Source organism: Hemisphaericaspora subhashii (assembly GCF_019202705.1).
Source record: "Hemisphaericaspora subhashii strain CBS 10753 chromosome Unknown scaffold86, whole genome shotgun sequence".
Lineage (NCBI taxonomy): Eukaryota > Fungi > Ascomycota > Pichiomycetes > Serinales > Debaryomycetaceae > Hemisphaericaspora > Hemisphaericaspora subhashii.
The window spans coordinates 30,361-55,130 of NW_026057246.1; the positions used below are offsets into that span (position 1 = coordinate 30,361).

Here is a 24,770-nt window from a genome sequence, read left to right on the forward strand (position 1 = left end):
TTATTAATGTATAAGTATATAGCATCTTTTATAATAAATTATTTAATTTACAAATTATTACTTTGTAGTAATATACAGAATTTAGTTGTACACTATAAACTGCTATATAATTATAAAACTCTAGAGATGTACATGTATAACAGAAAAGAGAGGGTAGAACCTTAGAGCAGGAGCTAAGCTTTATAACTGCTTGTGTTTCTCACTCTAATCGATCTTAATTTGTGAATAGATTAATCTGACAAAGACTAATGCACTTACGAAACCAACAGATCCGCAGCAAAGGAATACCAATGATGAAATGACAACTGAGTACCCAGTATATAACACCAAAGAAGTGAATCCAGCTAATTTTTCACCATTCATTAAGAATAATGAATGGACGAATACATAAACGGCACAACCACCACCAACGAAAAATGCTTTCCAATGCCATTTGTAATTTTCCGAACATAAAGTGTAATAACTCATCAAAACTGTAATCAAACTGGTAGTTACGATCATTAATAAGAAACAGAAGAATAAGAATCCAAACATGTAGAAAATCTTATTAAACCAAATTGAAGAATAAATGAAATACATTTCAACAGCTATGGATCCGAATGGGAAAACACCAGAAATAAGCATGACTGGGATGGTTCTCAAATACCACGGTTGAGGAGGAATTTGTCTCGGAATTTGATTAGTTCTAACTGGAACATCGAGCAACTTTCTCTTGGAGGCAAGGATGGATCCAACAACAGATAATGGAATGGAAATTAAAAACCAAATGAAAATAATAGCAACCATAGTTCCCACTGGGATAGCCCCAGATGAATTCACGGAAATCAAAAAGAAGTTCAATAAAACGAAAATACCAAACAACGCCCCTGGAACAAGAGTAGGGGTTAGGATCATATTCAACTTCCAGTTATCACCACCAAGGAATCTGTAAAGGTAACTTGAAACAAAGGATGAAATGAAACTTGACAAGATGTAAAGGATAAACATAAAAGTCGATAACGACCCTCTATTTGATGGAGATAATAATCCAAATAAGGCAAAGGCCATAGTAGCGAATGCCATGAAGAAGATCTGGATACCACTTCCGACTAATACAGATAACAATAATCTCTGTTTTGGAGCTCTAAAGACATCACCATGAACTAATTTCCAACCGCTTTCATCAGCAATATCGTCATCTAAGTTGACTTCGTTATATTTGACAATATCATTCTTTAAAGTTTTAACAAGGATATGGGCAATAATGATACCAAGAATCAAAACAATTAATGAGAAATTGATCAAGGAGAACCATTGAATTTTTGGGTCATAAACATGTAAATACTTATCCCATCTTGTGGCCCAGGCAACATCGCTTGGCTTAAATTGAACTGAGTAAGTGAAAATGACATTTGTTTCCTTGTCTTTACTTAATTGAATTGGCTTTAAGTTTCCATCACAAAGTTGGTCTTTGGTTGCATCATCTCCAAGGGCAGATCTATCCAACGAAGTTGGGTTGGCGGTGACACCAACAACTCTGAAATTACCCTTGCTTCTCTCGTGGTATTCAATAGTAATATCAAAGTGATTATGTAAATGGGCACCGTTTTGTGCATCAACTTGACCGATTGGGAATCCAGGACCAAGGAAAATGGTCTTCGTTCTTTCATCTAGAACTTGTTTAGCAACTGGTAAACCATCAACGATCCAATTGTGGTTATAACTAGCTCTAATATTTCTATTAACAAAAACGGAGTCTTGTTTAGTATATTTAGAAGAACATACTCTTTCACATTCTTTGTTTTCCATCATCTTAATATCAAAAGGTGAATTGAAAATTCTATCACCAAATATAATAGATCCTAAAGATTCCAGTTGCTTCTTAGGACCTCCCTCTGGAGTACAGAAATGGAACTTTGGATAATAGTAGTCGTATGAGTAAACATATGTGGCAGATTGCACTTTTCCTTGGTCTGAAGTATGGTGCAATGACGGTGTCAAATGATTAACATATAAGGGGATTGGATCACCTTGTTTATAATCGGTAGGTGCCACACCTGGTAAATAAAACGCATGCGTTATGCTGAAGAAACATATCAACGCAGACACAAAGGCGTAAAGCATCATATTATTATGCTAATTGAAGAAATGAGTAAGGTCGAAGTGAATAAAAATGGTGGGCCAGTAAGATTAGAATTAAAGATTTTCTTTTTCCTGCGGTGATGAAACGTCACTCGCAAAAACATTCCCTCATTTACCACAGATTTTTTTTCTCTTTGATGTTTGACGTAGGCGTTTTTTTTTTATGAATTGTGCTGGTAACAATAGGTTTTGTGTTCCATAATTTTTAAAAGATAAAAGTACTAGAATACCGGCACAATTCACTTTCCAAAAAGCCTTGGCGTTTGTTGATGGTGACTATTGTCTACAGATTCAACCTATCTTTCTTCTCTCTTCTTTCTTCTTACTGTGGTCTTCTTATACTGAGTTGTAATCATTCTTATCTCCTTAAGCTTCCTTTCTTGCAAAGTGGGTTCATACATATAGGGAGGACGCGTCACGGAATAATCACAAAACAATTGCAATCTTTTGCATTGGCTGCACTCAGGCTTCTCTTCGGGACAGGCTTTGTGTCGAACCCTGCATGTCCAGCATCCAGTTTTGGATCTTGCTCCAAGTTTCCTTTTCTTTTCGTGATTGTAATTTACATCATATGAATTTGCTCTCTTCTTGTAAATAAGCTGTTCGATTTTTGGGGCACATTCTGTATCTGAATTTGGATAAACGATCCGCTTCATGCCGAAGGCACTAGAAGAAGACTTGGTGGAACCCGTGCTACTATCAGTTGTCGTGTGACTTTTCAGCTCAGAACTCAATAATTTATCCCTTCTTTTTAATTTTAGTACCACGTTGTAAGTCTTGAGTTCAGGAGCCTTCTTCTTCACTTCCTTATCAATTTTAAACAAAATTTCTTCTTTATTTTTAGCATTTCCAGCTGTGGGTTTTGCATGAATATGCTCTGAAGGATCCAAGTCATTTAGAATATTCGGGTATGATCTTCTTGTCCGCTGGTTTAGTAGGTGTAATGACAAGTAACTGTTTCTTGAACTTTCAGTGGTAGAAGCTAAGGAATTCATCTTGCTTTGACCATCATACACAGAAGAATTAGTACTTGCATTTGGACTTTCTCCATACAAATTCCTATAAATATTTTGGACGTGCAATATATCATGTTCATTCGAACATTCAGAAGTCAATAATGCTCGATCAATCTCAATTTCAGTGGAATTGACTCTAGGAATCATTGGAGAGCTTCTAATCAAAGATATTCCCAGATCATTCAATGGATATTTACTTTGAATTGGAGTGTCAGTTGCACTTCGTTTTGGAAAAATTAATGGAAATACGATTCCATCATGAAACAGCCTAGTAATGTCGTGACCTTCATTTATAGCAGGTGCTATTTTGGTACCACCGGGGCAAGCTCTTGATAATTCTTGTTCATTGACTATTTTGATTGGATTCTTTTTGGGTGGAGTTGCCATTGAAGAATCATTCTGAAGTCTTGAATCTGAAAGGCGTCCGAACGTATTGGACATTGATGAATTGAATATGGCACTGTTCTCCCGGACTAAGATGTTCTTCATTGGACTAGAAGTAGGGGCAAATAAATTTCCTTCTCTTGTAGTTTGATTAGTACCTCTTTTGGCCATTCTGTATGACTCTCCTTGTTGTTTAGATTTTGAAAAGGTTGTTTTTTGCAGCATTTTTTTTTACCTCATTTAATTAACTATGAGAATTGAACTGAGAGAATAAATATTTAAGACGAACGCCAGCTGCAATTGGCTTATGACAATACTCTTGGCACTTATTGTAGTATTCGAGGTTATACTGCTTCAGGTACTGATAGAGACAATATCTAAAAAAGTTAATATGTATTCTTATAAACCTATGTATTGTTAGGAGAAGTATGAGCACTAATAAAAGTAAGCATCCATTTAAGATCAGTTAAGAGAAACTTACAACTCTGAGTCCATTCAGTATTGGAAGTTACTCTAATACTTTTCCCACCAATTGAATCTTTGGTAGGAGAAATCTTGTAAGGTAAGTCAATATCAGCATCTAATGAACGTAAACGAGTTTCAATTTGTGATACTACATCAAGCAATGAAATCATCGATACATCAAGTTTGTTAAAATTAAACAACTTACCCAATGAAAACTCATCGGATGAGTACATGTTTAATACTGTCTTTGATTTGGTTGTTTGTCCACTTGATGTACTTCCTTCGTCAGACAGCACTGTGCTGAATTTGATGATTTGTGATTGTGATCCCATGGGTACTAATTTATAAGTTGAAGATTTCAAATTCAATCGTTTTACTAAAAATACTAGTAGCAGGATTATTTGACCCAAAGCAGCATTTATTTCAGGCCAAACCACTTTATAACCAATCCTAAACCCATTGATAGTTCCATACTTATCATCACTGTCACATGAAATATTAAAAATTTTGTTGTATATATTTAGATTTCTTAATTTATCAATATGATCAAGATGTACGTGATATGCTGCTTTAGATTGTTCAAGTTTATTTCGCTTGTCATTCAATTCCAATTGAAGTTTATTTTTGAGTCGTAGTATCTTATCTAAGCCGTCATTTTGGAGATCCTCTAATTCTTTCTCATATTTCTTCAATTGTGAATCCAATTCATTTCGGGAATTCTCTAGATCTTTCAATTTTTGCAAACTAGTCTTTTCCAAAAGAGTTAATTCCTTGAATTCTTCAATTGATTGGGTTAATTTCATGTCTAAATCTTCATTCAGCAAGTTGGGGTTAAACTCTTCATTGTGTTCATTATCATACAAGTTCAATTGATTGTCTTTATCCTTTAATTTTCTCAAGAAAGATAAGTAATTGTCTTTTTCCTTTTGACTTTGGTCAAACTTCAATTTATAGTTTTCAATTAATAAACTAGCACAGTCTTCTGATAAAGGATGATCAATATCTTGATTATTAGATAAAATTTCAAATATTTTAGTTAAAGTCTTTATCCTGCTTGACATTCGAATTTCTCTATCTTCTTCATTTTCTTGCCGTTGTTCGTGATTTCCGTTAATAGTCCCATTTTCTTCATCACTATCTCCAGTTTCCTCATCCAACACCAAGTACGAATTCGATCCTGACGATCCGTCTTCATCTTCAAAATCATCATTTTCATCTTCATCGTCGTCCTCTTCATCACTCTCGAGATAATTCCGATACTGTATAGGTTCAATATTACCTTTATTCACCTGATTATATAGATCTAGTCTTTCCTTGGGTATATATTCTTGTGGATCCAAATCATCTAGTATTTTGATATTTGCCTTTTCAAATTGTTTATCTTGTCGTTCGTTAACAAGATGTGATAATTGGGAAATGTTCAAGTTCTTAAGACTTTCATCTAATTCAAGTGGGGTGTCACATTTCTGACAATTGAATTCATCTTCAGACATCTCTGATGGGGATGGTATTGTAACCAAGTAGATAATTGAGTAGAGTAAGATAGTGAGAAAAGAGTGCGCTTTATCTATTTTTCTGGGTTTATTTTTTTGTTTGCTCACATGTTGATTCTTGACTCACAGTCAAACTTGGAACATTTCTTTAAAACAGCCTGAGAGTAAGAACCAATACACTAAAGAAGCTAGGCAAGTAGCTATTGGAAAGCTTGTTCTGGATATCCCCCTATGGTTCAATCTTCCCCCGTCAAGAGGGTCAGTTCAACGTATGTATGTGAAAACCTTCAGCTGAACATTTGTCTGGCAAAGATTGAATACAATTTATGAATTTGTTTCCGACACTCTTTCTCTAAAAACGGCTTTGTACTTTCTTACTAGCTTGACCAGAAGCTGCCATTTATCAAAGCTTTCCCTCTTGACGTATAATGTTTCAGTTATTATTATCACGTCAAGTTTTTTTTTGCAGCCATTTCAACTTCTAGTAGTAGTCAATAGAGCTGACTTCAATTTAGGTTCCAACTAAATTTGAATTGAATTGGCAGCGACTGTTTGCACAATTCCACAAGATCAAACTCTCACGCTTTGAATTCTATTGTAAGATTTTTCAAGAGAGGTTGCAAAAAATGAGAATGACTATTCTTGCAAACAATTTCTTAAAATTTTCAGAGGCTATAAAACCTATACCAAAACAAAAATCTGAGATCTGAGAATCCTAATGACATTGAAATTCATTGAATATTAATATGTCCAGCCTTGTAACAGGTACGAGGTGGCTGGCAATTGACTTTAGGAATGGATTTTGCAAGTAGTGACGTGGTCGCGAAAGTGTGGCATGAGTGCAACATGATTGTCAATGCAGTTTCTTGGCATCTTCGGTTTTTAGAATTCCGATAACCTCCCTTCAGAATCTGCTGACAACAATATTTAAGGAGTTGGATTTTCCCAATTCTGGAAGAAGATTTTTTGAGTTTTAGTTAGTCATTATTCTACAATACACATTTCCACTCTTCCAGAGTTTAATCTAATTAGTTCTGGATAATTCCCATTGAAATTCACTTGTTAGTGTAGATACAAAGATCCTTTATTAGTATTTGTTACAAGCCTATTCCTAAATCATGAAGATTTTGAAGCTCTTACAACCCTAATTTTGGTAGTCTTTTTTTTTTACATATACAATCTGTTTATTGAGTTCTTATACATACTAATATACAGAAATATAACAAACAGAAAAACAATATACTTTAAAGGCAAAAAGCATCATTGCCTAAAACCTCATTTCAGAACCATCTTAGAGACTAAGTGTATAAGTATAATTATTAAGACTCTTGGAGGTGTACGATACCCATTTGCGAATGAATTGGACCGTGAGCTCAACGTTCCGGCCCCCTCCACGTCGAAATTTTTGAAACTTATAAAGGAGGGCGAGGTATCGATTTAGCTGCATTAATTGAAAAGGTTGAAGGGAGGAATTGCAAATAAAAAGTCGGAGCTTCCTTGGTAGCGAGCGTGGACGGCAGAGTTGCCAAAGAATCATAGTCAATTTTGACACGAGATAGAAATATAACGGATAGTAGATTTTCTATTTGTACCCCCACCAGGTTATTAACTTGATGAATCTAGATGTTTGATTAACTATAAAGGAATTCTCTCAAGTATTTTAAAAGGCTATAGTATTTTCAAAAAGAATGATTTGGCTGCAAAATTCTTAGATAATTTTCATAAGAAATTTTACCAATAGTTACAATAATTTGTAAAACCATCGCAAGAAAAGATTTAACTTTTCCAAAGCATACATTACATTCCTTACACATCTTTCTTTAGTTCTATATTACATATACTTCATTAAATAAATCAATCATGGAATAATATACGAAAATGGAATTCCAAAAATCACGTGACCAAAAAATAAGTGTAAAAAATTCAAAAAATACAAGACAACCAATAAGCCGGTCTAGTATAGTGGTAAGTACGATTCGTTGTGGCCGAATAAACCCAGGTTCGATTCCTGGGACCGGCAAATCTATTTTTTTTTGCAATTTGAGTTGTCATTTAGTTTATTTGAATTGTTTAACATCGATAAAGATGTCGAATAGACATATTCGGCATACACGAAGTGAATTGGCCAGTTAATTGGGGAAATTAAATAAAGCAAAATTTTTGTATATTAGAAATCAAAGTCTCCGATTTGGTTTCTTAATGCCAGGTCGAGGTTGGACTGATACGAGAGAATGAAGTCAATCATGAAGAGTCCGATACCTTCATATTTTGAATATAGATTAAACTAAATAAGGTTTTATTTGTTCTTGTAAATAGTCCCAAACTTTTTCACAATTTGCAGCATCTTTAATATCATCTCTAATCACACCCCAATTCCCAAATGAAATTATATGTTCCCCGTTTCTTTGCTTTGTTACTTCTGGCGACAACGCGGCAAATAACTCCGTATATGCCCCATATCTTGCCTTATGAAACGTAAGATCATACCCTATCCTCAGGAAAAATGGCATATTTCGTTGGAGTTCAGTTCTCAAATATCCAGGACAAACAGAAACACTCACAACATTGGAAGCTTCTGGATGTCGTTTTGGCCATTGGATGGCTTGCATCATAACAAGGGCTTTACTTTGACTATACATTTCCTTTAACGGAACATTGGGGGAGTTTTCATAATTGGGATCTTTCCAATTCAAACCACCATATGGAGCGAAGAAATGGGAGGTGGAACCGATCCAGACTATACGTGATTCATTTGGTTTGTTGAGTTTGGAAGTGGAGATGAGGATCGGGTCTAATAGGGTTTGTAGGAGATGGGGTCCGATTACGTTTGTGCCTAATTCGAGTTGATATCCTTGTTTTGTTTTAGAATGACGAGGTGGGGTCATAACACCAGCATTATGGATGATTAGATCTAGTCTTTCTTCTTGTTGGAGGAACTTGTCAACTGCTGGTCTTATGGTTGTTAAATCTGCAAAATCGACTTTAATGAAGTTGATAGAATTGATCGATTTCAGGTATTCTTGAGCTATTTCTAGTTTCATTTGTTCAATTGCGTGTTTCGTCTTTTCTTCATTTCTGGAGAAGATGTATATCTTTGCATTGGTGGATCCAGCTAAGGATTTTACTACTTGATATCCTACTCCAGCATTACCTCCAGTTACGATGACTACTTTGTTATCTAACGAAGGATAATCCTTTTCAAGAAAAGTTGGATTACCTGGAAAGAATCCATGAAAGATTTGTCTCAATTCTGTCCAAGTTAGATTAAATATAGAAGGTGGCAGCATTGGTTGAATAAAGAGCCGAGTAATATTATTCTTCGAGCCCTTGGCTATTTAGCAATTGATATAGAAAGTTTGATGACTTACCCGGATTTCTGTGATTAATTTTTTTTTGCTTCCCTCCACTCTTCCCATACAAGAAAGCAACTGAAAAATTTTCTTTACCAATTGTTCAATCCTTTTCTCTTTCTCTTATATTAACAAGTTATGAAAATACACTTGATATAATCAGTATGTTTAATACAATCACGTGAAGGATGAACTAATGTGTTGTTTTGTAATTTAATGATGATAATATGACAATAGTGTCTTTAAGGTCTTCGGATCAGTGTGAGCACATGATTTCTCAATAGACTACAACGGTATCTGATATTTTAATATGTAACAACACTTTAGTTTATCCATCGATAAATAGAACCAATGTTTTGCTAACAATGTAAATTAGATGACTTAATGGGAAAACGTAATAATAAACAATTGAATAAGATTTATTCTAAACCATTACCAATTACTTTAACTAGTGATTATTATAATGGAGTTAAATTACCAAATTTGTATCCTCATAATCCAATTTCTTGGATATGGTACATTTTTAAATATATTCAAATAAACTCCCTTTATACAATCCCTGAACTGAAGATATTACCAGTCAACGTACATTACGATGAAGGAATATTCAAAGTCATTGACGAAGAAGGTATGAAGAAACTTTGGCAACAAGGATTTTTCGGTAAAGGTATCTTATCCCGTTCCGAACCTACTTGGAAAGAACGTACGATTACCAGATTACAACTTGATGTAGATACTAGTTTAGCAGGGGATCTTGCCATGGAAGATGTAACTAAATTAAGACGTGAAGAAAGGAAATTGTTTAAGTTACAAAGAGCTAAAGTTCAAGAACTTGAATTGAAAACTCGTCAAGGGATAATTACTCAAGATGAAGTTCAAGAATTAGAACAATTGCGTAATGATGTAAGTAATATGCGAAAAAATACTCGACTTGATGTATCTAAAGAAATCGATTCTCCAGATATGAGAGAAGAAGATGAAGATATCATTGATGACAATGGTGAGGTTATTCAATTAGAATTCTTACAATTGCAAAATGTGGAGACGTTTTTCTTGAAATTTGCTTTGAATGTAATTGAAATTTCTACAATTGATTCAATACGCGATTTATTCAAGCAATGCTGTTTACATTATGACAATAATACATCAATTGCTCCTAATAATAAATTTATTTTGGATTATGTTGTATATCATCATTTCCGTTCTTTAGGTTGGTGTGTTAGATCTGGGGTTAAATTTGGTACTGATTTTTTGTTATACAAAAGAGGTCCACCATTTATTCATGCAGAATATTGTATATTAGTGATACCTAATGACGAATCAATTGAATATGATTGGTTTCAAATGGCGGCTAAGGCCAGAGTTATCGGTACTGTCAAGAAAATCTTTGTGTTGGTTTATGTTGATTGTCCTAAGCAAACGGACTTTGATAGGATTTTCAATGGTAATTATGATGATGGATTAATGTTTAAAGAATTATTTAGAAGTTATAGAGTATCTGAGATATTATATAGAAGATGGGCTCCTAGCAGGACTAGGGATTAGGCTTTTTTAATATAAAATTGTATACTAGTATTAAGATCTATAAGAATAGCATGGGGGAGACGGAGGGGGGATATGAGTTTATTAATTTTGCGAGTACACTACCCTCATCCCATAATTTAAAAATGAACAGCAAATAAAAATAAATTCAAACAAGAAAAAAAAAAAGATTTAAATTAAGAAAATAAAAATTTCGCAATTATTTAAATACCAAAAAGAATTCTCATCAATTTTTTTTGTTGAATTTTTTTTTTCTCTCTCTTAATTAACAAAGAAAACAAACAATCAAATTTAATTTATGTCACATAATACGCGACATCACTTTCATATTCACGACATATAATTTTATAAAAACAACACACAACATTATCAATCAATGTCAAACTTACTGCAATTAATCAATCCTGATGATGATTATAGTTATAGCTATACTCCTCCAATAGAAATAGCACCTAAGGATAGTACAATTAGTCCAACAGCCACAACAACAAATAATAATAATGATGATGAGGATGAAAGTGAAGAACCAACCACTAATGAAACAACACCAGCAGAACCTAATACAGTAACTCAAGAAATGATTGAAGAATCATTCGAAAAGATAAAAACTCATTTCCCAGCCGCTAGAATCAAAAAAATCATGCAAAGTGATGAAGAAATTGGAAAAGTTGCACAAGCAACTCCAATTATTGTAGGAAGAGCTTTGGAAATCTTTATGGCCAATTTAGTTGAAGTGTCAATCTTAGAAGCTAAGAAACAAGGTGTTAAAAGAATTAGTGCATCTCATGTTAGAGCTGCTATTGAAAATACTGAACAATTTGACTTTTTGGTGGAAGCGGTTGAAAAATATCCTCCATTGAAGAATTAAATTTGAAAGTCTCGCAGTGCATTGCACTAGAATTGTATATTATGTAAAAACAAATGTATATTAGTTAGTCTGGTATAATGAAAGTTAGTAATGAGTCCCCCATCCCACCATAAATAGCCAACGCCTTACTATACGAGAGAACCAAAGATGAGAGGGAAAGTCGTGCAATTGGCACAAAAATTGTAGGAGTTTGGAGCGTACTTGAAGGAGTGGGAATTGCAAGAAAGAATCGAATTATGGGGAAGTGATATCATCCAGCAGATACTATATGCATTCTAGAAATCATTGATTCTAGAATCAGTTTTTTCGCCGATTACACAAAACCATTTTTTCGACTTTCTACAATGTGCCAGAAATCTATACAAGATTTGGCAGCCAAGTTAGCATAACAATCAGATTCAAATCTCAGGTTTCAAGAGAGGAGTCAAAAGACGAATTTACAATTCGCAACAAGATACAGAAGAACCATTTGACAATTGGGAACCAATATGATAGGTTATTTTATCGAAGCGATCTAGAAGACATTCATTCCAGATCGCATTCGATACTTGATTAGTGTAACGTGATGGTTGCAAAAATAATGAAAAATCTATAAATAGAAACATTATAACAAAAAGCCTCACAATTAGATCTTAACCAATTTACCAACAGGTATTAAAAGTCTCGGGAAGATGTTACTTTTTTCCAACGCCTTTTCCATCTAATCAAGTTTGCTTTCTTAAATAAATAGGTTTAGTTATTCCGATAATTTTTTTTCATTGTTATTCCGAGAATCTTTTTTTTTAGATAGACTTAACCTTCCGCTAAAGTTTTGATGGTTTGCATATAGGCCCCCCATCACCAGCACTCCCACAAATTTCATCATTATTTAAATATCATTCATCCCGCCCCTTTCACTTCCTTCTTCATTCTCATCTTCTCTTTTTCTTTAATTAACAGCCAAACACATCAATTGCAACCATGGCAAGATCCTATTCAAATTTACGCAGACGTGGTTCATCCTCCTTCTTCAACACCCTCCCCCCTCCTCAACCAGATATTTTTTACATTGGGGTAGATGTCGGCACAGGATCGGCCCGTGCCTGTCTAATCGACACCAATGGGATCATATTAGGACTTGCAGAAAGACCAATCACTCGTCATGAATTAAAACCAAATCATATCACTCAAAATTCGACAGAAATCTGGAATGCTATTTGTTTTTGTGTTAAATCATGCCTTAGAGATAGTGGAGTTGACCCGGGGGAAGTGTTTGGGATTGGGTTTGATGCTACTTGTTCCTTAGTTGCCATTTCTGAATCAAAAGATGAACCGGTGTCAGTGGGGCCTGATTTTAATGATGATCATGAGAATATTATCTTATGGATGGATCATCGTGCACAAGAAGAAACTGATGCTATTAATTCTACTGGGGATGTATGTTTGAAATATGTGGGTGGACAAATGTCAATTGAAATGGAATTGCCAAAGATGAAATGGTTGAAACATCATAAACCCGGTGGAATTAAAGATGTGAAGTTTTATGATTTACCTGATTATTTGGTACATAAAGCCACTGGAACTGAAACTAGAAGTTATTGTTCAGTTGTTTGTAAACAAGGGTTTGTTCCTTTAGGTGTTGAGAATTCAACTACTGGATGGTCAAAAGATTTCTTAGTATCGGTGGATATGGAAGAATTAATTGAAGATGATTTTAGAAGATTAGGTGGGATTCCAAACAAGAATGGGAAATATTTAAGTGCAGGTGATATTGTTGGAAAATTAACCAATCAGGCTGCTGAACAATTAGGATTAACTACTGAATGTATTGTTGCTTCCCCCGTTATCGATGCATATGCTGGTTGGATCGGTACTGTTGCAGCCAAGGCCGAAATCCCCGCATTACAAGAAACCCATATTGAAGGATCAATTTTAACTTCTTGTGGAAGATTGGCAGCCGTGGCAGGGACATCTACTTGTCATATTGCCATGACTAAAGATCCATGTTTTGTGCAAGGTGTTTGGGGTCCATACAAGGATGTTATGGCCGAGGGGTATTGGTTAGCAGAGGGTGGACAATCATGTACTGGTCAATTATTAGCTCATGTCTTAGCTATTCATCCTGCTTCTCAAGAATTATCCCGTGTTGCTGAAGCTTCTAATTTATCTAAATTCGATTATCTTAATCTTACTTTAGAAAACATGGTTGTTGACAATCATGAACGTTCAGTTGTATCACTTGCAAAACACATGTTTTTCTATGGAGATTTCCATGGAAATCGTTCCCCAATCGCTGATCCAAGAATGAAAGCTAGTATAATTGGTCAATCTATGGATAATTCAATTAATGACCTAGCTATTCAATATTTCGCCGCTTGTGAATTCATTGCTCAACAAACTAGACAAATTGTAGAAGAAATGGAAAAATCAGGTCATAATATTACATGTATCTATATGAGTGGAGGACAATGTCGTAATGGATTATTAATGAGATTGCTAGCTGATTGTACCGGATTACCAATTGTTATCCCTAGATATATCGATGCTGCTGTTGTATTTGGTTCGGCTTTGTTGGGGGCTGTAGCTGCTGAAGAATCTGTGCAGGATTACATTTCTCATAGAGGGAAATCAAAACGTGAATCCAATTTAGCACTTGATTTATTGAATAAACATGATAGTGGTCGTGAAAATGAACCGCTTCATTCTCCATATACTCAACCTTCAGCTACTTCAACTACAAATTTGGCAACATTAGGATATAGTGCACACTTACCTCATTCTCAAACATCACTTCCAACATTACTTCAAGGTGAACCTACTGATTATTTCTCTCAATCTCCATTACGAAAAGTCATTTCTAAGAATGATGCTGCGGAAGATTCTGAAGACGATGATCAGACATTATCATTTGGATCCAAACAGAATGTTCAACAGGATATTTCTCAACAATTTAAGAAATTGAATATTAAACCATTAACTGAATTGAACAAGAAGAAACTTGGTCAACCAATCAGTAATCCAGGAGATGTATTATGGAAGATTATGGAAAGAATGACTGGACCAGGGAAGGTTATTTTTCCTAATAATGATAATGACCCTGATAGAAAGTTATTGACGACTAAATATAAGATCTTTTTGGAACAATGTTATCAACAACAGAAGTATAGACAATGGGTTGATGAAATTGAAGAAGAAAATATGCAAGTCAAAGCTGAAGCATAATGGCAATAAGGACCCATTATATAAATTTATAGTTTATATTAATACAATAGTTTATATTTAATACAATAGTTTGATGTATTGAAATGCATGTCAGTGTATGTAGATAACTCTTGAAACTTTCAAAACATAAAATGAGGGATATCTAAATTGTCAAACGAAAAGGGAACCAGGGGGAATGGGATGAGGTGCATGAGATCAAGCGATGAGATGAAAGGGGGGACGATTGAGAGGATCAAGGCGGGAACGCAAGTTGACTACCGCGGAGGGGAGGTTGGGGGTGGGGACAATAAAAAAGAAATATTTATCTAGCCGTGCTCATTATCACCATGATTATTTCAACTTAACCGATTTAACGTTAATCCAATAAAAATCCAGGAACAGATAAGAAAAGGGTAAAAGGGTGCAATAAAAAATAATCCGCCACAAGTCGTAATTCTTAAATTAAAATTTGCAATTTTAAAACAAAGAAGACAGGGGGGAAATTAGTTTCCGATATTTCGCTTGTGATTTTATTATTCATTGTAAAGCAATAAAATTATTGTATATCTGTGCATATGTCAATTAATTTTGTATCATAGTAATGAATGGATGCAAAAAAATAAATTTACGAGAAACGCTTAAAAAATATTTTTTGACAAAAGGTTGAGATATTTTTTAGATCTATAAAGATACAAGATCACGTGCAATAAAGCAATTTGTATCTTTATTTTTTGTATTTATTGTTTTTTGTCTCCATAAAAAATCAATTGCAACTTATCACGTGATGATTGCTTAGTTTTATTTTTTCCAATTGCTGCAAAAAATTAATGCATTTCGCCGTCAATTGCTGTTTATGAGATCTACTAATCACAAAATCAGTCATAGATCCTGATAAATTTAACCGGTATCGGTTAAAGGTGCTAATCATTAGTGACGAGAAGAACAAATCTACAACTTCTAGCTATCATGCAAAATGAATTTGAATCTTCCATTGGATGTAGAAACAAAAGAATGGAAGGGAAAAAAGAAATTTGAGGAACAAAAAATCTTTTCAGGGCGGGAATGTCAAAAAAAAGTTTAATCATCGATTGATGCAACTTTCAATTAGAAATGGGGGTATGAAACCGATAAGATAAGAGTATAGACAGGCAGAAGATTCCATATTCTTATAGGAATGTTTCATTTTGTCTTAAACTTAGCAAGGAGAATGAATCGTTTAGAAATAATCATCTCCCCTTCCAGGGCACGTGATATTATCTAACTGTGGAAATTTTTTTTTTAATTCGTTAAATTTCTATTGTTTTTTGATTGCCACAGTTTTCTGTTAGATTAAGAATTACAAAACCAATCAAGATGAATAATTCAATTATGACGATGAATCTCTGACTAATGGCGAAATTTTTCATCCCGCTCTTATAACCTCTCCATCTTCTTTTCCATACTCTATTACTTCATTCTTCTTAATTATCATCTCAACAAAATACTTCAATCAACATCTTTTCAACAAGCTGCAAATCTACTAAAGTCAAACCAGTAGTCATTTTAACAAAACAGCCATACAAATTAATTAGTGCAGCTAATTTAAACGATCCACAGTTTGCATTGCGACCAATATTACGAATAATTTATAAAAGGATCCACACTCCACAATTTTTCATAATTAATTTGCAATTTAATAAACAATAAAAAACAATTAAAATTTCAATTGCTTTTATTAACGATTTCAAAGCATCTCAAAACAATACAGCATTTGCAATCAACGGGTGCCGTTCTTGATAACAAACTTTTTTAAATATAAATACACTGGATCTTAACCTTCTAAGTCTAAGTATATCTCAAATTTTATTCATTCTTTACACAGTTCACTACTAAGCATTACAAATAAACATACTAATCATGTCTGATAAGTTAGATAGAGTGAAATCCATTGCGACTTACAATGGACCTGAATCACAAGTACCAGACTTATTCCATGAAGATCTTACATCCAAGAAGTCACATGAATTCCCTCCTGCTGAATATCCAAATATCAGCTATCAAAATAGTTATCATGTCCATGAATATAAAGAAGAAGAAGTTGCAGTATTAGATTGGTTGAAAAAAATCTTTGCTAATCCTTTACAAAAAATCTTTGATTATTTAGTTTCATTATTTCCAATTGCTAAATGGATTTTACATTATAATGGTAAATGGTTATATGGTGATTTAGTTGCCGGTATTACTGTTGGGGTTGTCTTAGTTCCTCAATCAATGTCATATGCTCAAGTAGCTACATTACCTGCTCAATATGGTTTATATTCTTCATTTGTTGGTGTTTTTATTTATTCATTTTTTGCAACCTCAAAAGATGTTTCTATTGGTCCAGTTGCTGTTATGTCTTTACAAGTTTCAAAAGTTATTGCTGCTGTTCAAGCTGATTTTGGTGATAAATATGGTGCACCTGAAATTGCTACTTTCTTATCTTTAATCTGTGGTGGTATTGCTGCTGCTATTGGTGTTTTAAGATTAGGGTTCATTTTGGAATTTATTTCTATTCCTGCAGTTATGGGTTTCATGTCTGGTTCTGCCCTTAACATTATTGTTGGTCAAGTTCCTGGTTTAATGGGTTACAATAGTTTGGTTAATACAAGAGTTGCGACTTATACAGTTGTCATTAATACTTTAAAAAATTTAAAACACACAACTGTTGATGCTGCATTTGGATTAGTTTGTTTATTCATCTTATATCTTTGGAAATATGGTACTGAATTTGGACAAAAGAGATATCCAAAATATAAATTGTGGTTCTTTTACACTCAACAATTAAGAAATGCAATTGTTATCATCGTTGCTACTGCTATTTCTTGGGGTGTTGTTCATCCTAAAAAAGTCGCCTTCACAGGTCCAGCAGGTACTTTCAAACCACCAATCTCTACCATTGGTGTTGTTCCAAGGGGTTTACAAAATGTCGGTGTCATGACTGTCCCAGATGGTATTTTTAAGGCCATGGCTTCTGAAATCCCAATTTCCACAATCATTTTATTATTAGAACATATTGCCATTTCAAAATCTTTTGGTAGAGTTAATGATTATAAAGTTGTCCCAGATCAAGAAGTTATTGCTATTGGTGTTACCAATTTAATTGGTACTTTCTTTAATGCTTATCCTGCAACTGGTTCCTTTTCTAGATCTGCCTTGAAAGCTAAATGTGGTGTCAGAACTCCAGTAGCTGGTCTCTTTACTGGTGCTGTTGTTTTATTAGCCTTATATTGTTTAACTTCTGCTTTCTACTATATTCCAAAGGCAACTTTAAGTGCAGTTATTATTCATGCTGTTTCTGATTTGATTGCTAATTACAAGGTTACTTGGTCATTCTGGAAGATTAGTCCACTCGATTGTGGTATCTTTGTAATTGGTTTAATCATTACAATCTTTTCATCAATTGAAAGTGGTATTTATTTCGCCATTGCTGCTTCTGCTGCCGTCTTATTATTCAGAATTGCTAAACCTCATGGTCAATTCTTGGGTAAAGTTCAAGTTGCCGAAATTGTTAATCCAATTATTATTGAAGCTTCAAACGATGATACTGAAGATGATTCAACCAGTAGTGATAACATTGAAATTCATCAAGTTTTATCTAGAAATCCAAGTTATAAATCTACCGATAAATCAAAAGTCAATGTCAAACAATCAGTTTCTCAACAAAACCTTCCAAACATCAAATATCACACCAGATGGGTTCCATTAACCAAAGAAAACATAAATTCCGGTGTCAATGTTACTCCACCGCCTCCAGGTGTTATTGTCTTCAAACCAGTCGAATCCTTCACTTATCCAAACGCATCCAAACAAGTCGACCGTGTTTCTGATGAAGCAAAGAGATTAACTAGAAGAGGAAAACCATACGACTTGCACGATGTTGGTTCTAGACCATGGAACGATCCAGGTCCATTACGTTGGAAATTACCATTCGGAAACAAAAATAAATCCACAATTGAAGATGATAAACAGGAAGATGATCAACGTCCACTTTTACGTCTTGTTCATTTCGACTTTTCTACAGTTGCAAGCATTGATGTTACTTCCATTCAAGCATTAGTTGATTTACGTAAAGCATTAAACAATTATGCTGATCGTGAAGTTGAATTCCACTTTTCTGGTATTTTAAACCCTTGGATTAGAAGAGGATTGATGAATGCTGGATTTGGTACTTATGAAGAAGGATTGGTTTCTGAAAAGACATTCGTTAATGTTATTGATGATTTGGAATCTAGTGGAGATTATGTTGCTGCTATCAGTACTGACACTCCATTCTTCCATTTGGACATTCCTGATTATAGAGACTAGATGTCATGTTTGGGTTTTAATTGTATTTATTCAGTTCTTGTAATTTTTATTGTAATTTTTTAGGATAATTTTTTAGTATTAGGTATTATTATAAACTTTAATAAAGTAATAATTGCATAATTTAAAACAATATTTCTTGTAGCTTTGTTCGTTGTGACTTACTTCTATGGATTCATTAGTGGTAGTGGGGGGAAATAGATTGTTTAATGTAGGATATGTGATTGTGATGGATGGAGGTAGTTTACTGTGGTTGACAAAGGTTGTTTACTGTGGTGGATAACTATTGTAAATTGTTAACAAAAGTTGATAAGAAGAAAAGAACAATAAGACAAACCAAGCTTTCAACGGTGTGGATATTAAGATGTATTTATACCGTCCCATGTCGTTTCCTTAAAACTGGACGATCTTTAATATTAAGAAGCCACAATTGCAAAGTTTCGCAATTCTTTTGTGTGTAATTTGCAATAGTAATTTCTTGTGCCAAGACAATACAGATGTGGCTCTCACTTATAGGAAGTTGCAACTTCCTAAATATTCCGAAAGAACCGTTAATAGAATTCAAGAGCCACAATTGATATATTGCCTTCCTTGAATAGTACAGATTGTTGCATCACAAGGTGATTTATATGAAAACTTGCGAGATCATTCCACTATTTATACAATTGGAAAGTTTTGTGAATCTAATTGATCTTGGCATTCCTATTTTGCACAACATATTGAATTATTCTCTCTGAAAATAAGGTTCAAAGGCAAACTTTGTCTTACCTTTCAACGTGTTTATACTCTAGGTTCGATTTAGAGCTGTGTCGATACAGAGTGCAAATGCAGAACATGCCTATGTTTCTCAAAAGAACATCCATTGACATTGGAGGTTAGGCATGGATCTAAATGAATACGAGTTTTCCACGGGTGCATATGGTAACATAAGAATATCTTCCAATTGACAAAAATATGTGTGTTCTATATAATAATAGAGCCGAGAAATTCCCAGAGTATCCACAACACTTGCGGATTGAATTGGTTGAAAATGTGCCTTTATTGGATCAAATTTTGTAAAAATTTATTGACATTACTTGCGCCCCCTAGATTTAACGAATTGCTACGATAGCAATAGATTCTCTCCATCTACTTCTGCAGTCTGTTAAATTCCCTTCATACCCTATCAATGGGTTGAATGTACCAATATTTGCAACAATTGTTTTTTACAACATTGAGGAAAATTTACAAAGTATTTAGAAACCTATATAGAAAAAAAATGCTTTCTTAGTTAGACTAAGAAAGAGTATGACCGTAAGCGTGGTTGTCATGGTGTTATGTTATATTATTCAATCTGTACAAGACAGGTGATTACAAAATGGGGATAGACCGCTGATAAGTGTAACGAAGGTGGGAAACGCGTCTTCATATAGACGCAAAAAAAATCTGTTTATTTCTAATACGCGCATTATTTCAATTGATCGTTTTTTTTTCCAACACTCTTTCATGTTCAACCATAAAACAATACCTTTCTTTCCATTGGTGAATAATCCTTTAGTGTAATCAAACCCGCATAGACAAATGTCATCACCTGAAATAGAACAGACCCAACACGAGAATATATCACGTCCAAATGGACGTCCCAAAAGAAAGCAATATCAAGAAGATACAATCGACTTAACTGGTGATGGATCTGACAAAGAAAACCAACCAACCGAGAAAAGATCAAAAATTGACGAAGCAGAAACTGTGGAAAATGAAGATGACGATAATGAAAAGGTAAATCAGCGACAAAAAGTGAAAGAATACCTTTTTAATCGTGCACTTTCTGCATTCCTTCTTCTTTCTCGTTTCTTTCTTGTAGAAAGAATGGAAAAGAAACGAAAATTGGAAGAAGAAAGGGAAGAAAAACGAAAGAAATTAGAGGAAGAGAAGGAAGCCAAGCGAAGAAAATTGGAGGATGAGAAAGAAGCGAAAAGAAGAAAGCTAGAAGAAGAGAAAGAAGCAAAGAGAAAGAAATTAGAGGATGAGAAAGAAGCAAGGAGAAAGAAATTAGAGGACGAGAAAGAAGCAAAGAGAAAGAAATTAGAAGAAGAGAAACAAGAAAGGGAGAGTTTCTTCAATCTCCTTTTCAATGTCTTTCTTTTCCTCTTCGTTCTTTCCCTTTCTGAGAGGTTAGAGAAGAAACAGAAATTAGAGGAAGAGAAGATGGCTAAAGAACTTGAAAAGAAACGTATCGAGGAAGAAAAGAGAAAGGCTGAAGAATTGAAAGAGAGAAGTCAAATGAAGATTTCAAGCTTTTTCCAAATAAGACCTGCTACTCCTAAGAAAGAAGTAGTTGCTGCTGCTAATACAGAGGCTGATTCTCCAGTAATTGAATTAAAAAAGACGCGTTATCAAGATGATTTCTTACCATTCTTTGTTCAGCAAAATGTCACCATGATGAAAACCACACCCTCTAAGAAGAGCCTAGCTGAAACAAAGGCAGAATTAGATGCTATAATAACTCGAAAGGAATCCCCCACCACTACGCAAAGCTCTTCCGAATTTGTAAGCTATCTCAAATCCTTGAAATCAAGCTCTAACTCATCAAAGACCAAATCAGTCACACCCGAAGAAATCATAAATGTCTTAAACTCATCCAATACCACGGAGCAACAAGTTCTTGAAATGACATCTCGTCTCCCACCAATTAAATATATAAGTTTCTACGAAAATTTAAAACCTCCATATATCGGAACTTGGTGTTCTGAACAACATCAAAAACAACAACCTCAAATTGTGAAAACTCCATTGGCTACTGATATAACTGGATTTGATTATGAGTATGATTCAGATCTAGAATGGAATAAAGAAGATGAAGAAGGAGAAGATTTGGATGATGAGGATGAAGAAGAGGAAGATGTTAGTATTTTGCCTGATGAAGAGGATGAAGATTTTGTGGAGAATGATAACAGTGGTGCTAGTCGAAAGAAATTCATATCTTTGGTGCAACAATTATTTACCTTATTACTCCTCTTATTTGACAAAAAACTTTCAAAATGCTCTGTTAAATTGGTGGATATGGAAGGACCAATTGATCCATTTACGAATTATTGGAGTGAGAATAAGGATGAAGAGGTGAGTAAAACCACGCCAATATCGGCATCTACCGCTCCTTCATCAAACAGTACTCCAAGTGATACCACTGGTACACCTTCACAACCAAATATATTAATGCCCCAAAAGAAGATCATTAAAGATCCAATAATTTTAACAAATCTTATTAAATTCATTGAACTAAATAATGATTTCTCAATTGGAACATTAGTTGAATTATCAAAGAAAGAATTTAAAGATTTCACAAAGGGAGTCTTGAAGAGTACTATACAAGATATATCAACTTATAATAAGCGAACGTCTTGTTGGGAAGTTAAACCAGAAGTTAAACAAATGTATAATTAGTTAGTGAGTTTTGCGACACAATTCAGTATCGCGACAGTAAATACACGTCTTAAGATCTTAGACCTCTTTTTTTTTTACAACCATTTTCTATTTTGCTAACTGGATCAAGTAATAACAACCAGTCAGAAGACGATAATGAATAGATGTCCAATATGACGGAAGGTTCAATAGATAACAACATTACAGATGATGAAGACGACCACCAGCAACAAGAGTCTCTTTATTTCCATTCAACTCAAATGCAAAGTCGTCATGAAGATTTGTTAGAATTGGAACAACAAGAACAACATTCAAAACAATCAGTATCAAGATTAAATTTATTTAGGAATGAAACCACTCAGATAAGAAGTATACCCACAAAAGTAGAAACCAGGAAACGAAAGTCTCTAGGTGCTGTCAAATCCACAACCAAACGCAAAAAGAAAAAGAATCAATCGATGAGTTCAATTGTTCGTGATCAATTCACTGAGAATAAATTACTGTACTTCTCAGGCGATCAGAGTAAGATAGATGCATTCCTTAAGAAACTAAACAAAGTAGAAGATCTCAACCAATTAAACAACAACGACAATACCGCCAGCAATACCAACAACACGTCTAAATTGTTTTCAGAATCAGAATGGAATTATATTCTCAAGAGTATCAAATTGAAATTCCCTGATCTTCCACCATCCAATAAAATGACTTTGAAAGCGATAACCAGACGAATACACCACTATGAGAACCTGTTGCAAAGGGAGCAAAATGAGAGTATTTGGAGTCAAGCTTGTTCTCACCCGGAAACTGGTTTATCGAGTGATGATATAAAATGGTTATATGATTTAGATGAGACACAAATGACTGCGAACGGAAGTACATTTATAGAGGATGATATAGATGATGACGGGGAGATGTCCCCTTTTGTAATGACCTTGTCTCAAAATAACCCACATCCACAAGACGACGAAACACAATTTGTATCAGAATCCGAAATACCCAATAATACTCAAATAGATGAAATCGTACTGGATTCGGAATCAGATGTCGAGATTATTGAAGTTCGACAGAAGAAACAGGTACCGGTCTTACAAGTATTAGACACCTTCTATCAAAAAGAATCATCTCATCAAGTTTCTGATCTTGATCCACTTATCTCATTCCCCAGTTTTCCATTCGCTCCAACCATAACCACGCCCAAAAAGAAATCAACTGTCCCAGCTACAAATCCAATAGTGTATGAATTGACAGGGGATAGTACAATCACCAGTCCCACGACAACAACGACAAGAAGTTCACCCATTAAGGGAAGTCAACAACTTCCAATTGAACTCCTATCTTCATCACAAAAGGAAAATAAATCCCCACCATCACCGGCACCGCCATCGTCGAGTAATCTATCTCCATTCAAGACCCCGACTAAGAAGTCCAAGCAGTTATTATTAAGTAATGTACCCTCACCATTAGGTAATAATAATAAAATCACACCTACAGCCAGGTCTCCATATAAATTAGTTTCACAATCTTTGAAATCTGACATCTCGCCAATTTCCAATCATGGCTTGTTCTCAACTGCAAAATCATCATTCGACAGACAGGATGATACTAATGATGGCATGATATTCTCATCGCTATTCGACGATGATAGTGATGATGGAGATGGGAATATTTCCGAATCGATCTCATCTTCATTACCGATATTTCGGACACAAATCCCGAGAAAAGCTATGAGAACCACGGTGGTTGAAGTGAGCGGTGCGTTGAAGATTAATGATTTTGATAATCATGAAATACGATTGCGAAAAGTGAGTGAGAGAAAGAAGAAACGCGTGGAAGTCGAGGAGGAGGAAATGGTGCCTGATTCTGAAGGACTGGATGATGGTGGTGATGTTAGTATTATAGAAATCACCCGTCCGGTTGAAAGTGATGACGATGAAGAAGATGATGATGAGAGGGAAGTTTCGATATTACAAGTTCCAGCAAGTCCTGGAATGGAGCCGCAAGCATCATCAAATCTTGATATTCATTTATTAACAGCAACTGAACTACGTAATCGATTTAAAACATGGGGAATAAAGACTGTTCAAGGTAAGGATAGAATGTTGGAGATTATAACCAATATCAATAAATTAATCTCCCCCGAAAATATAGCCACATATACTACTCAATCAGAATTCCAATCATGTATATTTCATAAACTTGATGAATTAATCCGGGAAGATCAATCATGGTATGACAAAATCCTTTCCTTTGAACCGGTTAGAATCCAAGACCTACAAAACTGGCTATATAATATCAATCAATATGAATTAGAATATGACCTCATAAGGTCATATTGCGATTATTCAAACATAACCACCACAAACACAACCACTTAGGTTATATATATTTCTTATAATCAGTATCTAATTTATCTTCTACCAATTTTGTATTAATATATTTAATAATTCTTGAACTAATTCCATAATTCGCGATTAAGGTTCCAGGACCATATACTAAATTATTTAACAAATTTCCAAATGGTTGATATATCATGATCTTAATGGCCCATATTAAATGGATTGTTAATTCTATGACGAGGATTACGGTTAGGATTGTTAATATGGAGGCGTTGAGTGCTCTTGATTTA

At 34.4% G+C, this 24,770-nt stretch overlaps 9 protein-coding genes across 9 annotated transcripts; 5 read left to right on the plus strand and 4 right to left on the minus strand. All coding sequences in view use genetic code 12, as the record gives it.

The window, feature by feature from the left end:
• Positions 1-204: 204 nt before the first annotated feature.
• On the minus strand, positions 205-2,106 carry EMP70 (Emp70p; the record flags this gene model as incomplete). Its single annotated transcript, XM_049405748.1, has 1 exon — positions 205-2,106. The coding sequence occupies one exon, from the start codon at positions 2,104-2,106 to the stop codon at positions 205-207; it is 1,902 nt and encodes a 633-aa protein (XP_049264668.1).
• Positions 2,107-2,417: 311 nt separating this feature from the next.
• On the minus strand, positions 2,418-3,692 carry UME7 (DNA-binding transcriptional regulator; the record flags this gene model as incomplete). The annotated part of the gene is made up of 1 exon (XM_049405749.1): positions 2,418-3,692. One exon carries the CDS (start codon positions 3,690-3,692, stop codon positions 2,418-2,420), a length of 1,275 nt encoding a protein of 424 aa, XP_049264669.1.
• Positions 3,693-3,928: 236 nt separating this feature from the next.
• Positions 3,929-5,479, minus strand: J8A68_002041 (beclin 1; the record flags this gene model as incomplete). Its single annotated transcript, XM_049405750.1, has 1 exon — positions 3,929-5,479. The coding sequence occupies one exon, from the start codon at positions 5,477-5,479 to the stop codon at positions 3,929-3,931; it is 1,551 nt and encodes a 516-aa protein (XP_049264670.1).
• Positions 5,480-7,758: 2,279 nt separating this feature from the next.
• On the minus strand, positions 7,759-8,766 carry J8A68_002042 (uncharacterized protein; the record flags this gene model as incomplete). The annotated part of the gene is made up of 1 exon (XM_049405751.1): positions 7,759-8,766. One exon carries the CDS (start codon positions 8,764-8,766, stop codon positions 7,759-7,761), a length of 1,008 nt encoding a protein of 335 aa, XP_049264671.1.
• Positions 8,767-9,213: 447 nt separating this feature from the next.
• SEN2 (tRNA splicing endonuclease subunit) lies at positions 9,214-10,374 on the plus strand (the record flags this gene model as incomplete). The annotated part of the gene is made up of 1 exon (XM_049405752.1): positions 9,214-10,374. One exon carries the CDS (start codon positions 9,214-9,216, stop codon positions 10,372-10,374), a length of 1,161 nt encoding a protein of 386 aa, XP_049264672.1.
• Positions 10,375-10,747: 373 nt separating this feature from the next.
• HFL2 (negative cofactor 2 transcription regulator complex subunit) lies at positions 10,748-11,239 on the plus strand (the record flags this gene model as incomplete). Its single annotated transcript, XM_049405753.1, has 1 exon — positions 10,748-11,239. The coding sequence occupies one exon, from the start codon at positions 10,748-10,750 to the stop codon at positions 11,237-11,239; it is 492 nt and encodes a 163-aa protein (XP_049264673.1).
• Positions 11,240-12,199: 960 nt separating this feature from the next.
• J8A68_002045 (putative phosphotransferase) lies at positions 12,200-14,440 on the plus strand (the record flags this gene model as incomplete). The annotated part of the gene is made up of 1 exon (XM_049405754.1): positions 12,200-14,440. One exon carries the CDS (start codon positions 12,200-12,202, stop codon positions 14,438-14,440), a length of 2,241 nt encoding a protein of 746 aa, XP_049264674.1.
• A 1,875-nt stretch (positions 14,441-16,315) lies between these two features.
• On the plus strand, positions 16,316-18,745 carry SUL2 (sulfate permease; the record flags this gene model as incomplete). Its single annotated transcript, XM_049405755.1, has 1 exon — positions 16,316-18,745. One exon carries the CDS (start codon positions 16,316-16,318, stop codon positions 18,743-18,745), a length of 2,430 nt encoding a protein of 809 aa, XP_049264675.1.
• A 1,557-nt stretch (positions 18,746-20,302) lies between these two features.
• On the plus strand, positions 20,303-24,519 carry J8A68_002047 (uncharacterized protein; the record flags this gene model as incomplete). Its single annotated transcript, XM_049405757.1, has 2 exons — positions 20,303-22,124; positions 22,337-24,519. The coding sequence occupies 2 exons, from the start codon at positions 20,303-20,305 to the stop codon at positions 24,517-24,519; spliced, it is 4,005 nt and encodes a 1,334-aa protein (XP_049264676.1).
• Between the last annotated feature and the right edge of the window lie 251 nt (positions 24,520-24,770).